The 16,164-nt window shown below is 39.5% G+C and overlaps 3 protein-coding genes across 3 annotated transcripts in view; 2 read left to right on the top strand and 1 right to left on the bottom strand.

Moving 5' to 3' along the window:
* Window positions 1–16,164, top strand: part of LOC145470029 (uncharacterized) — a 399,370-nt gene that overhangs the window by 289,976 nt on the left and 93,230 nt on the right. The window lies entirely within an intron of this gene.
* The window catches only part of LOC145470032 (uncharacterized), a 168,685-nt gene that overhangs the window by 68,340 nt on the left and 84,181 nt on the right, over window positions 1–16,164 (bottom strand). The window lies entirely within an intron of this gene.
* LOC145470704 (uncharacterized) lies at window positions 5,499–6,792 on the top strand. Its single transcript, XM_081454519.1, has one exon. It carries the CDS (start codon window positions 5,822–5,824, stop codon window positions 6,431–6,433), a length of 612 nt encoding a protein of 203 aa, XP_081310645.1. The 5' UTR covers window positions 5,499–5,821; the 3' UTR covers window positions 6,434–6,792.

Raw genomic sequence — 16,164 nt, forward strand, 5'->3', positions numbered from 1 at the left:
GTCTATAACCCTTTCGTAAAAAAAATCTCTGTATCGTATCACATACAGATTTCTTCCGAACTACTTTATGTTAGTTGCATTTATTTCACCAGTTAAGGTCTCCAAAGGTGTTTCTTCAGTGTGAAATTTTGAGCAAAATTCGAAGTTGTACTACAAAAACAATCTTTATCAGTTGTTGCCTTATCTCGGTTTGTGTTGATTGGTCAGCCTAATTGCTTGGATTATTGTTTTAGGTTCGTAATTAACCGCGCGGCCATGGGCCGAGCGCGGTTCATGTTCTACCCTTGGTTTATTTTTTTTGATTTTTTTTTTTGTCGGAGACCAGACGTAGATCTCCACTCGGCCAACTTTGAATTACGCAATCGGTAATGTTTACTCGCCAAACCTTGTTTCTTCAGGGTCAACAGAAATCTCAGATTACAAAATCACGCCGAACCTACACGTTGCAAAAAAATCTCTTCAAAACCCTGACATCGAAGCGATATATCACTTTAGCGTTAATAGCTACCTCATATCGGCAGTATTAAAATCTATTTGTTAACAATCCAGCTTCATCATATTAAAATTTCAACGAAATCGAACAAAACCAGAACTAAATATTATTAGATTTTTTTTGTAACCTAGCTTCATTGCGTGAGTCCACAAAGGAAGCGACGGTCGCCCATAGCCACCGAAACACATTAACATAACCAGTGAACCTACGTTTCGGTCAAAAAAATCCAGGATTATTGCCTGAAAGCTGAAAATTCAAGAGGAACATCGTTTTCGAACTTTTCTCAAGTTATTTAGACGAAAAAATGACCTCGGCGGACTCCAAAAGAGAACGAAACAAAAAACAGAACGAGACAGTGAGAAGAGCCGATAATTTATTCACCGCGTGGCCTTCGTTACGTTCACGTTAAAAAAACCTTACTTCTGGATAATTTCAGCCTTACAAGTCAGCAACTGGTCCCAAATTACTTTCTGTATCCTTACAAATGTCCTGACTTCCATCTCCGAAAGATTTGGCCGCAATTTTTTAGCAAATAAACATTTCGCCGACAGCAATCACCATTACGGTGGCTTGAAACTAATTCGCTAACTTTACAAAACCCTCCCGAGGGGGGGATATGACGAAAAGAGCTGAAAAATGATGACCGGAAATAGAGTAATTTTCTCAGCTTCCAGTGTGCCAAATTTGCTGGAAATAGGTTCAAAACCGATATTTTTTTTTTCGTTTTTTTTTCTTCGGGTCACTCATGCTACCAAAACAGTTAACTTTTAAAAGCGCGGTTGTAAGATCTTAAAGATCTTCTTGTTGAAAATAGGATCCTACTTACTTTTACCTTTATTAGCTTTTAGTTGCTTTTGTTCAACGAACAAGGCAAAAAAAATTCTTCATATATCTTTCTTGTTAAGTCCATAAAAAAATCATTTTTCCCGATCTGACAAGCTTAGTATATAAACCTACCGATAATAACGAGAACTACGGGTTTTAGTGAATTAAATTATGTCCTTTTCATAGAAACACGACTGAACGACCCACAGTACCTTCCATACATCCCTTATATCCCGTATATTGGCAAACGTCAGATGTCGTTTGGGGCCACCGGTGGCAATGTTGGCCAACAGGGAACCAATTCAGGGAATGTTGCTGTCGGACATCAATTGAACGGCCGAAAATGAATGTAGATTCCTTTTAAGGGCATGGAAAACGGCTTCAGTTGCAGTTTAGTAGATATTTGGGTTAATATTAACTGAGCACATGCAGGAAGAACTAATTGTAGAAGTAGTAAGGCAATAAAAGGGGTTTAAAAAGCAGTTTTACCGTTTGTTTGATGAGCTTTGCTTTGATTGGTCTTGCATTGGTATTGCATTGTGGGAAGGTTAGGACAAGAAAAAGATGCCGAGATTCTTACAGAAAACTGGATCCAAAAGTGTCAAAAGATCCAGCTAGTCTAATTGAAAACGGAATTTGTACCAGTTCTAATGTGCCTTAAAAAGTCCCATAACGAGCACCTCTCCGTACCGAGTATCAACCAACTCAAAAATTAAACCAAACGCAAAAATCTCGGCTGCTAATATTTAACATCCTCCCCACTCCCCTCACTACTTTAATCCCTATCACATTATCCGTCCTTAAAATTTCGGTTTTTTTGTTTTGAGAACACGTGCGTATTTTCTGATAACCTAGCAAGCTTTTTGCATAGGCCTTTGATTCTTTGCACCTTTCTAAGGCCCGTTCCAAACGCCGCTCCATTCATGCGCTGAACCTAACTAATGAGTTAAGTACGGCAGAAGAGCGGCGTTTGAATCAGTTTGGCTCGGCGGGTTAAGTTTGGTGCGGCAAAATAACATTAAATTCGGCAGGGTCTGTCGCACTATACGACGTTGGAGCGGTAGCTGATTCATACGGCGTTCTCCTCATGTGTCAAACCTAATGCATAAATTACTGTAATTTATTTTTCATATAACGGGATTCGTGATTGGCCTAAAATTGAGTGGCGTGACCATTCATGCATGAAGCTCAAAGTCGTCTCTAAAAATAAATGCAACAAAATACCAGTATGCCTTCGATTTATGAGAAACGGGACTGTGTAAGCGAGTTTCTTTGGCGCAACTTCATTTATTGCTTTTTCGTCGTGATAATAGCTCAGCTTATTGGATTTCCCTTTAACAAGTCGATTTAACCGGGAGAAAGCCTGTCTAAATACAAACACTGAACCTTGAGGTTGAATTTGCTTCCCTAAATATTGCTATAACAGCATGATAACAGCGAAATGTTAGTCACAGCTTTTTATTTGGACAGAGTTATTGAATTCAGAACGCGTATTTTCTCGTCGAAAATTGTTACCACCGGCTTCCCGAATTAAGTTCGACACAAGTACGCGGTCTGAACCAGCCGTCGCTCCAAAGTCGCTCTAAAGTCGAACTAAATGAAGTTTATTTCGGCACATGAGTGGAGCGGCGTTTGGACCGGGCCTGAGTATCAGCACTGATATAAATAATGGTAAGGAGGCTGACTGGAATCAAATGCGGTCTGTATAATCACCCGTACGATTCGCAAATCGGACAAATTAAATCCGGGAGTCTGATGTTTTTACTCGGGCTTCCGTAGGAAAGCCCGAGTCTTAAAATGCCAGTGTTTTGGTCGCCAAAAGGGGGGTCATGGTCCCAGGCGTTCCAGGCGTAGACCATGGAAACTGGGGACGAAAAACGCGACATTGCTCGCTATTCGTGACAGAATGCAGTGCTTTGCGAAGAAAGTTTTGACAAGAATCGCGCCTTATACGTTCATCTCACATACTAAGATGTCGATCGTTTTCAGAAAGGGTCGGTCCACGAATTATATTGCTTGAAAGCCAGCCAGGTAAGCAAAGTTCACGCTTGAAACGTTCTCGTGAGATAACAACTGAGCCGATTGCGGTATGAGTTCAAACTACGAAAACACTCGCAAAAAGTAGGCAGTCAATGACGGTATGTGGCTACTGCTGTTGTTATTTAGAACATTTCAGTAAAACAAATCATATTGCAATAAAGCGAGCTAAGTGCGAAAACGTTTTTAGACTCGTAGCTCATTAAAAACATGCGACTTGTTTCTTTCTCCAAAGTTGTAAAGATAAGACTTTCGGTAACTTGAATTAAATATCTTACCTCCAAGTTAGTTGGCTTTCTAGTAGGGTGGAGGAAAAAAAAAAAAAAAAAAACGTGTGAATTTGGTGGCACATTGTGCGGGAGAATTATACTTTTGATTGTGCGGGGAATTTTGCGGGATTATTGACGAACCAATGTTCTTGCCAAGTCCTAAGGAAAATCTACATTGACGATAATTTAGCCAGTTATTTCAGTAGTAGTTTAAATATATTTAGCAGTCTTAGCAATCGCCAATTCTTTTAGAAAACTGTGTCTGACTGTAAAAGAAAATCATGTTGCGTGACATGAGCTAGACAAGCATGAAACCAAAATAAACATCAAAACAAAATGCCGCATCTTCCCTTGTAAATGAGAGTCCTTTTTTAAAAATACTCTTGTCTTGATTCAATAAAAATATGTAGGTTAAGGGTCGCAAATTCTTGGAAGTTATCCGCAAAATACACAACTTGAAAGTTTATGCAAATTATGTGCAATGCAATTTGAGCCTAGTCACAGGACTGTTGTTTTCGCGAAGGAGTTTACATGATTCGTTTTGTCTCTCTCGAAAGGGATTATTCGCTCTGCAAAGGAGAAATGACCCTTGAAAAGGGTTTAAGATCGCAACACGGCAAAGATGTTCAGCTACACAATTTACTCGGATCGCCACGACCAGTAAACAAACTTCGCACAATTTCTGCTAGCATGTACTAAGTAATCGCCATATAATTGACACATATAATTTTTGTGATTGTCTTAAACCTAGCTTACTAATTTAGACATATGGAAACTTATTTTTATAAGGATGACGCAGGAAGGCTTACGTTACACCTAGTACAAATCTGGTAACTGAGTCACAAAAGTATGCAAAATCACGTGATTTCTGAGAAAAAAAGAGTCAAATTTGGAGTGTTATTTTGCGAAGAAATTCTTGACATGCTGGTCGACTATTTTTGTCAAGATTTGACAAGAAAGCATGAGAAAGACTTACAACTTATTTGGAGAAATACGATGCTGTCTTCAGAAAGTAATCTTCTTTGAAGCCTTTAAACTGTTTTTGCCACAAGAGCGGTCTTTCACCTGTTTTGAAGATGGCTGCCTTTAGCTTACGTTTCGTACAAGCCAAAAGTGCTGTGTTAAAGTGTTGTCGGCCAAGAACTTCAGACACTGCTATTTGTGCTTTTAGAAACGTTTCCGGACCTGTCTCTACCAGGAGCTTGCATTTTTCTCGCATTTTCTTGCACAACAGCTAGAAATAACTTTGTTTGGTTTGCCTTGTAGCCCTTCAGTGGTAGCATCACAACTTTACAGAATTAATTTACATCAGTATTATAATTAAATAAATATGACAAGAGAAATCTATTTTGTCTATGGCTATGTGAAGAATAAAAAAATATGTGTGTGGTAATCAGGGTATAGGGTAGCCATTGGCTTTTGAAGTGGTTACCACCATGTTAAGGTTAACGCAGAGAAAAATAAAATAAAAGTCTTATACCTGTTGTTATCGAGTGGTAAATATATATGTGTGCTGGGGGCTTCCACAATGGCTCTACTTATTTAGAACATCTAAAGATGATTTTTGTACATTCAGGCTTGAGAAAAGCCTGCTCACCTGAACTTCTGTGACTGGAGACATTACAAAACTAGCTATAGGGTTATTCCCACCATTTTTTCCCCCACCCTCCACTGCTTTTGTTGATATAATATTTTTTTGTTCATTTTATACCTTTCAACCAGCTTATATAAAGCTTAGTCATTTGGGTGCTTTCAACAACAACAGCAACAACAACAACAACAATTTATCATACAGCTAAAATGATGTAACTATAACATTAGTATTTGGCATTGGTATACATGTAGAGGTGCCTGATGTGAAGAGAGTGATTCATATGGGTGTGCCACAGTGTATATTATGGAAGACTTTGTTTTAGGAAACTGGATGAACAAAATGAATAGGAAATAATGCAATGTCATTATATTGCTCTTTTAAAATTTGTGTTACTTCATGGTAATATCAAAATATCTGCGGGACGTAGTTTAGCAGATATTTGTTTTCTGCACGTTCTGTATTTGGCATTCTTCATTGTGTTATACAATTAGGTGTTTCAGTTACGCAATACGCGTTAATTGCGTGTCGTATATATAGCTGTTGTCAGTTAGTAATCTTCCTTCGGGTCTGCTAACGCCACACGCTACTCCACTGTTCTTTAGCATGAGCGACTCTGAGGAAGCTAGGGCACGTTCTAGTCGGAACGATGGAGTTTTAGATCCTTCTGTCGGTGCTGCTATACAGTCTGCCGTTTCTGAATCAATGGGTTCTTTAACCGATAACCTCACTAAGGTTATTGAATCTCGGCTTAGCGATTTCGCAAAGCGATTTTCCGAGGAGAACAGCTCGTCCGTTGAACAAGCAGTCAAGAGAGCTCGGCGCGAACAATATGCCTGCAAAAGGAAAGGAAACCAGCAGCAATTGGATCACTCTCTCCAGGTGCTGGATAAACTAGACGAGGTATTCGACGCTCTCAAGCAGAAATCGTACGAGAAAGTTAAAGTTGCCCTGGAGTCAGGTACTGAATTAGTTTCCAAGCGTGTTAAAGCCATTAAGCTAGCTGACAGGAGCGAATTTGGATGGGCGACCGTTAACGAATATTTGTCTGACGAACTCGCCTCCGACTCCGACGACGAGAAGAGAATTTACCGGGCCGAAAGGAGAGCCGAGAGAAAAATCAATAAAGAGAAGCGTCGTCGTGTCCGTTCTGACGAGAAAGGAAGCGGTTCCTCCTCTGCAATTCCGCGTGGCTTCTTCCTCGAGATTCTCGTCTAAGGATTTGGCTTCTCGTTCGGAAGCTAGACCAGCTCGTCGTTTGGGGCCTTGTTTTAAGATAAGTAGCCTACTCTTTCTCGTTATACTGGCTTTGTTTTTACTTCGTCGATTTTGGCGTTACACTCTGGCCATAATCCAATATTCTCTATGAATTGCTGTTTTGCTGTATGTCGTTCTATAGATAAGGTTAGTGCAGAATAAGACTCTTCAGCCTGTTATACAACCACGTGTAACAACACATCTTGAATGCACACTTTCTACTTCTTGTGGTTGATCAGAACATCAACCACATAGCTTTACTATCATGATGGTTCTATCTCCATCTCCTTTTTTTTCAGTATTATTTGATGAACTGCAAGACCAACATTCCTATTTGAATTATCCATATATGGTCATCCTTCAAAGAATTTATGTAGCACCATTGTGGTCTGAAAATTAATGAAGAATAATAAATAATGGCAGGAAATAAATAAACTTTCAAAGGCTAACAAAAAGATTACGATATTTTTCTTATGGGGATATTAATGTAACTCTGTACACCTATAATGTTTGATTTGTTTTATAGTAGAGATTCCACATCACATTTGGAAAACCACTAGTCTGGTTATTTGTTCATCAGTTATATGAATAATTGTCTCTATATTTGTTCACAGTTATTTGTATAATGATGAGATATTATTGTTATTTACTGATTAATGTTATTGTGATGGAATAAAGGTTGGCTAGTTGCAGTTGCTTTCTAACTAAAGTGGGGAGAGAGGAAAGGGCCTCAAATTTCAGCTATGGTTATCCTATGGTTATTTTCCTTCACATATCATTTCCACAAGTAAATTAAAAAAAAAAAATGGGTGGAGGATAGCTCTAAAGCAAACTAAACTCTTGCATAATCACAAAAGGTTTGTTCGTGTTTTTGGGGGGATGACTGTAGGGGAGGTCTTAATAATTAAAGAGAGGGGAACTAAAAACAGATATTATATGTATATATCTATAACAACAGAAGCTTCTTAATAGTTAGTAACAGATACATACTTAACAATCTGTGGAAGAAAGAAACGAATTTCATGTTCAGACCATTTGCTACATCATCCAGGTACATAGCAGAGTATTATAACACGGACCTTTGACTCATTTTGGCAATTTAATATCAATACATTTTGGACTGCTGGAATCTGATCTACTTGATCTTTCAGAGAGAGGAAACACACTCGCCTTCGGATTTCCAGTGCCATCTTTGCTTAGCAACAGTGACATTTCTTCGTCTTTTCACTTGGCTCTAAGTTTCCTTTTGAGCTTTTCATAAAGGAACACAAACGTTTCTTGAAACCCACTGCCGATTCTAACTTAATTTTATGATTTCTTGGGGTATGGTCAGCGACAGAGTAATTGTTGTATTAGCTGGCTGATTCTTAGAGTTTTAAACGTTCTTCCCACCTTCTCGGCTGCTACAAAAAAGGACGATGATTACGATCGAGAATGACATCCTTGCAGGCGACTTCTTTGGTTAAGTGGAGACTTTCACGATTCCTTCGGATCGATCGGGAATGGTCACCATTGTTTTGCGTTTTTTTTCTTTCGTATTAAAAGCGCGCCTGTGTCAACTGAGCGAAGGTGCCGCCATCCGGGCCGGAAGTAAAACGGAATGCGTAGAACTTTGTAATTTTCATTTCTGCTGCGCATGCATTTTTTGTCAGCCAATGAAAAAATTCGTATTTTTTTGGTGCGTCCAGAGCTACTCGTCAACGACATTTCCAGACGAGTAGCACTGGGAACGAAAATGTAAACACATGTGAAAACTGCGCATGCGCTGTTTTCAAATTCAATACGTACAGCCGGGTACGTCTCGGGAACTGTAAACTGTGCTTCAATAATACTTTTTTTGAATGATGCGATGTTCAATAATTACAAAATTAGGGCGGCTTTTAGAGCACACAAAGCATAACCTCAATTTCATGCCTTTTTAAAGTGCACCTAACCCCAAAATTTTTTTTTCCGCTAAAATAATAAAGCTTATTTTGTGGAGTAAGTTGCTGCAAAAAATTTTTCGATTTGGTTAAATCTTTGATTTTCTATGACTCGTCAAAGTACGTCAAAACGCCGCCATTTTGGTTCACGACCGAATTTAACGAGGCATGGGTCGAGGGCCGGATGTGACGTCAAATCCAGAACACGGTGATTCTGTAAATTCGCATATTTACTTGTTTCTCTGGGGAAAGGCTGGGAAAGTAGTTCGAAGAAAATGCTAGCCAGGTGCGTTGTAGTGGGATGTAGCAACACAGCAAACGTACAGGAAGTATTGCGCTTCATGCCATACCGTTTTATGGAGAGATGATCGTCCTGTAGAGAAGAAACGTACAAAGCGATGGGTCGATTGCGTGAACGCGAAACGTGCAAATTGAGAGCCGTCTGAGTTCGGTGATCTGTTCTAAGCATTTCGAACAAGATGATTTCGCTCGACGCCTGGATTTTCAGGGAGAGGAAGGGATTTTGCTAATTCCATGGCTTAAGCGAAACGAATTTGGAATAAACGCTTTCCCACCGATTCATGCAGCCGTTGTTGCATCTGATCTGAAAAAAAGCAGCAGTCAGTCAGCACAGCCGACAGATACAGAAGAATGGTGAGATATTTTTTTCTGAGCAATTGTTCCCTGCCTTGATATGTTAGTTTCCTTCCTTGTTCAATTCTTTGAAAAGAAATCTGTAAGGGTATTATATTCAAATCCTTTCAAAGTCATGCGGACAAGCACACTAGTTTGGAAGACCCACCGTTCAACAAATGCAGCCATGGGGACATTCAGGCAAGGAATGGTTTAGAATTAGTTTATATGTTCAGAACCCTTTTTACATGTGGGTATTATCAATGTACAGAGAACATACTTTGGCCAGGACCAGAACAATTTCAAGCTGTCTGTGTATGTGTCTGTTTCTGCATGAGGCTTGTGGACTTGAATTGTATTTATAGGAAGTTTTAATTATTGATACCGTGGTAACACGTGCTTTTGAAATTGCATCTCTGCTGACCAAATGCTCTTGCAAATGAGGACACGTTGTTCCAGAAACATTGCTGAAGACACAAATATTTCCCTCTTTGCCCAACATGGGAAACATTGTTGCGACACAAAAAATGTTTCTGATAAATATTATTTTTTACAGGGACATGGTTGTGTTCATAACAATGCATCTGCAACATGCTGCACTGTAGAAAAGCCATTATTAAACTGATGTTGTTGTTGTTGTTCTTTTTATTATTATTATTATTACTATTACTATCACCACCATCAGACAGCTTTCAATATCAATTTCAGCCAGTCAGATGTGTGAATTTGGTAGTTTCCAGTCCTTGTGAGACAGAGCCATATTATTATTTGCTTGTCACTGTTTGCCAGGAAATAGATTAAAGAATACAGAAACAAAAATAAATAAGTAAATAAATAAACAACATAATTTTATTGTTGTCCAGGTTGATTGCGACGTGTAAATGGTCAGTGAAGGGGCACAAACATTAAATTTTCCACTTGACAATAAAAGAAAGGCAGCTGCTTCCAGTTTGTAACACAGGATTATAATAATTCACATTTCTAAGCACAAGCGAAGAAAAAGGGGTCCTTTTGATGTTTCATGGGCCTTTTTTTATTAGTGTGTTGTGCGAGTAAAACAAACTGTCTATGTCTATGAATCAATAGTTCAGTAAGCTGTAGGTCTCCAGGTGAATAAGACTGATATGTTTTCGAACAAATGCCATATTTTTGCAGTATTGTACAGTTGTAGAACAGTTTGTGTCGCAGTTTGGCAAAATAAGTACAGTAAATATCAAGCACACTATAGTTTTGTTCAAATTCCTCATTAAGGTCAAATCATTCAGAGTTTTCATCCTTTTCAACTGAAAATTCCTTTCTAATGATATTATTGCTACATGAAGGAATCCTCTTGTTCCCCAACATCCCATACACCAGCCTTGAGAACTCTTAGTATGAAACACTTCGTAACTAAAAACGATTAATGGTAAAAAGTTTTCTAGCAGTGCGCATCTTATGGTGAGGAGGGGGGGGGGGGAGGGGGACGACTTGGCAGGATACCTAAAAACAAAGCTCAATGAAGAAATCACAAAAAGTAACAGTAGTTCCAGGATCACTAAAGCATGATTGTAACAGTGATACAGGACTAAATGGGTGTACAGAAATCGTAATTCACACTTGACCAACCAAAGATTGCAATAACATAACCAACCCCCTAGCTACCCCCCTCTTACTCAGGAACTTTACAATGATTTGTTCATACATGTAACTGATCGTTTCACAACTGTACTAATACTTGTAAATTGAAAGAATCACTGTTAAGTAAAATGTTGTGTGCATGCATGTAAAGAGGGATTCGGAAACATTTTTTTATTTTATACAGCCATGTGCATGCCTGAATTACCTTTCTTTGCTGCCAGTTTGATGATAGGTTTGCTTCCCTTTAGTTTTGTATTTGCCCGCTGGTAGTCTTTTACTCCATTTCTTGAAGGCATACGGGTTTAATTCCTGGATATTCAGTATCACACTTTAAGATAACATCAGTGCCAATATCTTCAAGAGCAAGATCACTCTTCTTTGAGTCTTGACAACCTTCTAACTCACTTAACAGCAATAACATTCGTTGATGTTTTGAAGGGAAGCGACGCTACAATTTCTACACTTGCACGTAAAGAACACAAACACTGTCATGGGATAATCATTTTGATCTACATTGAACGCATAAAGTTAAAATAATTTGAGAAAGTGAACGGACTTGACTGTTATTATGAAAGTATATTAGTGCGAGATCGAGGAAGGCGCGAAGATAGTAAAGACGCGCCACGCGCTACAGTCTTACTAGTATCACTCTTCGACTTCTACATATCATTGCCTTCGAGTCTGTCCATCAGAGCTCGTTCGAGTTCTTTGTCAGCATCCAACTCCTGGTATTTGGCTGTCCATTCTCCATTGGCCAGAGAGTAGTCAGCATACAAATCAACTCGGTCGTCACCGTTTGACTACTCAGTTTGCAATGTTGATAAGCGTGAGCGGTCATTCTCTTCAGCGATATAATAAATTTCAGAGTTTTATGAGTCAAAGCTCATTTCAGAATCAGACGAACTAGAAGACATTGTTAGGTAAAACAGAAATCGGTCGACTGCGGAATCCCAGCGAAAGAACTTGTGCTGCAAAAAGGCTTCTAAACTCGGACAAAGTAAAAGACCTGACTGAGACAGCCGAAGCATTCGTTCTGGATTTGACGTCACAGCTTTAACTCTCCCCAGATTCCCCATGCGCGGTCGCGAACCATTCGAAACTCGGTTTCGAAGGGGCACAGAAATTCGAGGATTTAACCAAATCGAAAAATTTTGGCGGCAAATTACTTCACAAAATAAGCTTTATTATTTTAGCGAAAAAAAAAATTTGGTGTTAGGTGCACTTTAACTTTTTCAAATAAGACTTATTAACTTTCGTTATTGCTAAGATTTTTATTTTCGAATCTCAACATGATTTCTTAAAAGTGGTCGATTTATTTGAAAGAATCTAGCCGTTTGTTAGGAGGAAAGTGATTACTTTAGGTAACCCGGTGACCAGTACTGAAAATATACGTAACGGAAGCTCAAGTTACAACTGCCAATACCTGTCGGCACTTTTAGGGACTGAAAAACAGCGCATGCCCACATTGGTTTGTTTGGGATACGCTTCGTAATATTTACTTAACGAAAAATTTTCATCGAGCAGGAAAAACTTCAAATTCGTCCTTACGCTAGAAACTTTAAAAAACTTAAGAACATCTAAAAGTAACGTCAAGACTAAAGCTGGGTAGTCTTCCTTTCCTTATGTCAATTTTAAGGCTAACGTTGTTTGTGAAAATAACGATCAAAGATTACAGTTGTAAACAAAAGATGGCAAAAATGAGTGGAAGTAGGGTCGACTATACAAGTTTGTCATCTTGTCTCGAGAGAATTTAATACCCTTTTAGTTCAGAACTGTTTTCAGTGAAAATCGGGCTTCAAATTAGATGGGAAAACATAAGAATTAATGACGTTGGCGGGAAAATTTTCCAGTCGATAGACCTTTTTTAATTTTTTTTTGCTGCAGTCAGATAATGAGTTAATTGTATCAGAAATGCAAAAAAACCCAAAAAATTGGGGGTCGTAGACTTCGTTTCAGAGATTAAGCGCGTGGAAAACTACCCTGATTTTGAAAAATTGAAGCATATAATTCAGCATGGTCTACAAGGGTTTATAGTTAAAAATAACAAAGGTGAGTCAACCGAGGCAAACGATCTTAGTCATATTTTGGAGAAGTGGGTCTGTTGAGTAAAAAATTTTAAATGTTACCAACGTTTTCACAAAACTTAACCCTTCAAGAGGCATTTGAAACCGTCGCACAGGTAAACGAAGAACTAAAAAGAACGGAATTCGATGATGCATTTTGCAAAAAACTAGACTTCTAGTCGATAGATTTTCTCCATTTTTTCGCTAAACGTAGAAAATCGGTAGAGAAAATGATCCATGAAAAGAAAAATAGGGGTCTCCGAACGTCCAAGATTGTTAAATCCAGGAAAAGCTATAGCAGTGGCCATCTGCCCTATCATTGTTCGTTTCATTCCTTAGCGCGCGAGCTCATGCATAACGTGGAGTGTGAATTTGCGTGATATTTTCACATTATAGTGACATCTCAAGCGAACCTGTTATTAACACGCACAAATTGGTATCCAAATAACGCTTAATGGTCATTCTTTCAAGAACGGTCTGTGATCTAAAGGTTCGTTTAAATGTATACGTTCTAGCTAAAGATGAAAAAGAATGTAATCAGAAAAACCTATTAATTAAATGAAATAAACCACTTTCGAGTTGCCTTTTCCTTCTGGAACTAATCGAGTGCTCGTGCAAAACAGCTCATATAAAAATGTGTTCCGTCTAGATGTTTATTTTCATGCAAATAATAATAATAATAATAATAGTTATAATAATAATAATAATAAATAAATAAATAGATACATATCATTTCAAACGATTTACATAAAGATTTATTTTGAGAAAGAGGCACAAGGTAACTCGGAAATGGCCTAATAATATAATTCTGTAAGCCTGACATCAAGAATGCAAGAATGGCTATTAGTCTTAGTTTGACGTTCTCCTAGCTGGCTTTACACCTTTCTTAAATTGTTTGTAATCAGCGCCCTTCCAGTTATTCTGTCTCCACGATTTTTTTTTCTCATGAAAGAAGCCTTCCCTAAACAATGTAGAAGCTATGCTTGCGCCGTTTTCAAGTGCAATACGTGCAGGTGCGTCTTGGAAAGTGTAAATTGAGCTTCGATAATACTTGTTTTAGTGAGCCGATGTTCAATAATTACAAAATGAGGGCGGCTGTAGAGCACATATATCTATGTAATTATTCAACTTAGTGAATCCCGCCATCCCGCCCTTTTTTGCCTGGAAATCTGAATCCCGCCCACTTTTTAAAGACATTTCTGCGTTAATTTTAATTTGTTAAATTAATAATTAATTTAATTATTAACACAGAAACTTTTTAAAAGTCAAAATCGCATAAAAGATTACAAAAGAATTTAATTGGTTGCAGATAAATAAGCCAAATGATCATAATTATTCTTGTAACGCAATCACGCGATCAAATAAACAACAACTATATAAAATATCTTAAGTAACCTTTATTGTTTGCCGGAAATAGTTAAGTCACATCGAGAGCGGGGGGCAACCAAAGGCGCACCCCGAAACGATGCGGCCTGCCCAAACCGCCAGAAAAAAAAAGAATGCTCAGAAAAAGGTGAAGGTGACGAGAAAAGTATTTAAGAGGGGTGGCATGCGATGTTCGAAGCAATGATCCTGGCTACTGAGAGACGTCTTTCTAGCGGCTGTGCAAGATAGAGTAGAACTGCGTCAGACGACCAGTCTTCCTGGAGGCTGATGAGCTCGACAGGGGCGCCACACTTGAAAGCATAAGAAGCACCACCGCGACGCAAGGAATGAGTGGAGTATTTGGAGGGGTCTAGGTCTGCGGAAGCGAGAACACAGCGTAACTTCGTACCGAGCACGTCGTAGGTTATGGGTTTGATGTCGCCGTCAAAGGACTTAAGGAAGGCTGGTGAGGAGGATGGAGCCGAGTGGCAACGCAGATGGTGTTGATAAGCTTGTACTGGGCATAAAGGGTGGCCCGGGGGTAGGCGAACTATTGTTATCAACAAACGACGCTGCTTGAATTGTATGGTTTTAGACCATCGCACAAAAATTACCAGTCCCCATGGGCGGATAAAAAAGTCGGAACGAGATAAGTTTTTGGAAGAGTCGTAGTCCTGCGCAGACTTGGGGACGAGATTTGACTTGCGGAGAAATACATAAAAGCCGATAAGAATGACTGCCCAAAAGCCGGAGTCTACGTCAGTGGAGAGAAGAGGGCAAATGCGCCTGACTATGTCTAGAGTGATTGGAAGTTTTTGTTCTCGGGCATCACCCAAAATACAGCGAAGCCCTCGCGTGACCAGTTTGATTGTGAACACTTCTTGAAATGTGACGCTGTGACCAAAATGTCGAGGAAGAACATTTATGGCAGAGGAATAATTGATGATCGTGCAGTATTTGCAGGATGAAGACAAATAAATTAAAAATCTCACAATAGTCTGAGGCTGGGCTGGAATGGGAACCAAACCATAGGTGGAGCAGAAGCGTAGGTAAACACGCCATTGCGACCGTCGCGTGCTTAAAGTAGAGTCGGCATAGGCGGCGACGGAGACTACCTTGGCACGCTCGTCAAGCTGCGACAGATACCCTAAGGACAAAACGAATAAGACTCGTTAGAGCACTGACGAGTATAGTAAGCGACTTAACTTGTCGGCGGAAATATTATGTTGACCAGGCAAGTGACGCAAAGAGAGATGAAAATTGTAGCGCACGCTGAGCCAGAAGAGTTCGCGCATCCAAGACATAGCCAGCGGGTTTTTGCAATATCCTTTGTTGATAAATGTCATCGCTTGTCTCAACACAAACACGTTTGTTCGACCAGCGGGGATCCCAGCGACGAGCGGCGAGAAGGACTGGGAATAACTCTAAAAAGTTAATATTGGAACGATGGGAATGATCAATGGCGTGACCAGCTGTACACCAGTTGTGAGGATATAACGACATATTGTAGTCTACGAGGGAATTGGGGGCACAAGCCCCGCAAACCAATCATCGGAACAAACGGCCCTATAACCGAGAAAAGATGCGTCGGTTTGAAAAACGACAGGATGCTGAAAATCAAGCATCATGCTTCGACCATTAAAGGTAAAGAGGAACTGTTGCCACCATTTAATGTCTGCGCGCAACTGAGAAATAAGGCGACAACGATATGACGAATGCCTAAGCCTGTTAACACAATCGATGACACGCCGTAAAAACGTGCGACCGCCGTGTACAACATGACACCCAAAGTTAAGAGAACCTGCGAGAGATTAGTTGCGGTTCCACTAGACCTTTTGCTCACGGGAAAGTGAGACTTTACCAATGGGAAGTCTGTGTTTTGTGCGTGACCCTTATTCCCTCAGTGAAACTGCCCTTGGGAAATCACTATGAATACATCAAAAAGAACGAAAGAATTACCCATGACGTTTCCCGAACCAAGTCGTAGGGTTTACCCTTGGTTTATCTAGCCACAAGAGTAGTTCAACTAATCGGGTGAAAGAGAAAAGTTAATCCGGAAACCGCAGCACATACTGGGCACATTTTTGTGGTG

The sequence above is a fragment of the Orbicella franksi genome, chromosome 15, assembly GCF_964199315.1.
Source record: "Orbicella franksi chromosome 15, jaOrbFran1.1, whole genome shotgun sequence".
Classification (NCBI taxonomy): Eukaryota; Metazoa; Cnidaria; class Anthozoa; order Scleractinia; family Merulinidae; genus Orbicella; species Orbicella franksi.

Bases quoted from the DNA above. Each gene is read 5' to 3' on its own strand.
- LOC145470704 (XM_081454519.1), top strand. From the start codon at position 5,822: ATGAGCGACTCTGAGGAAGCTAGGGCACGTTCTAGTCGGAACGATGGA.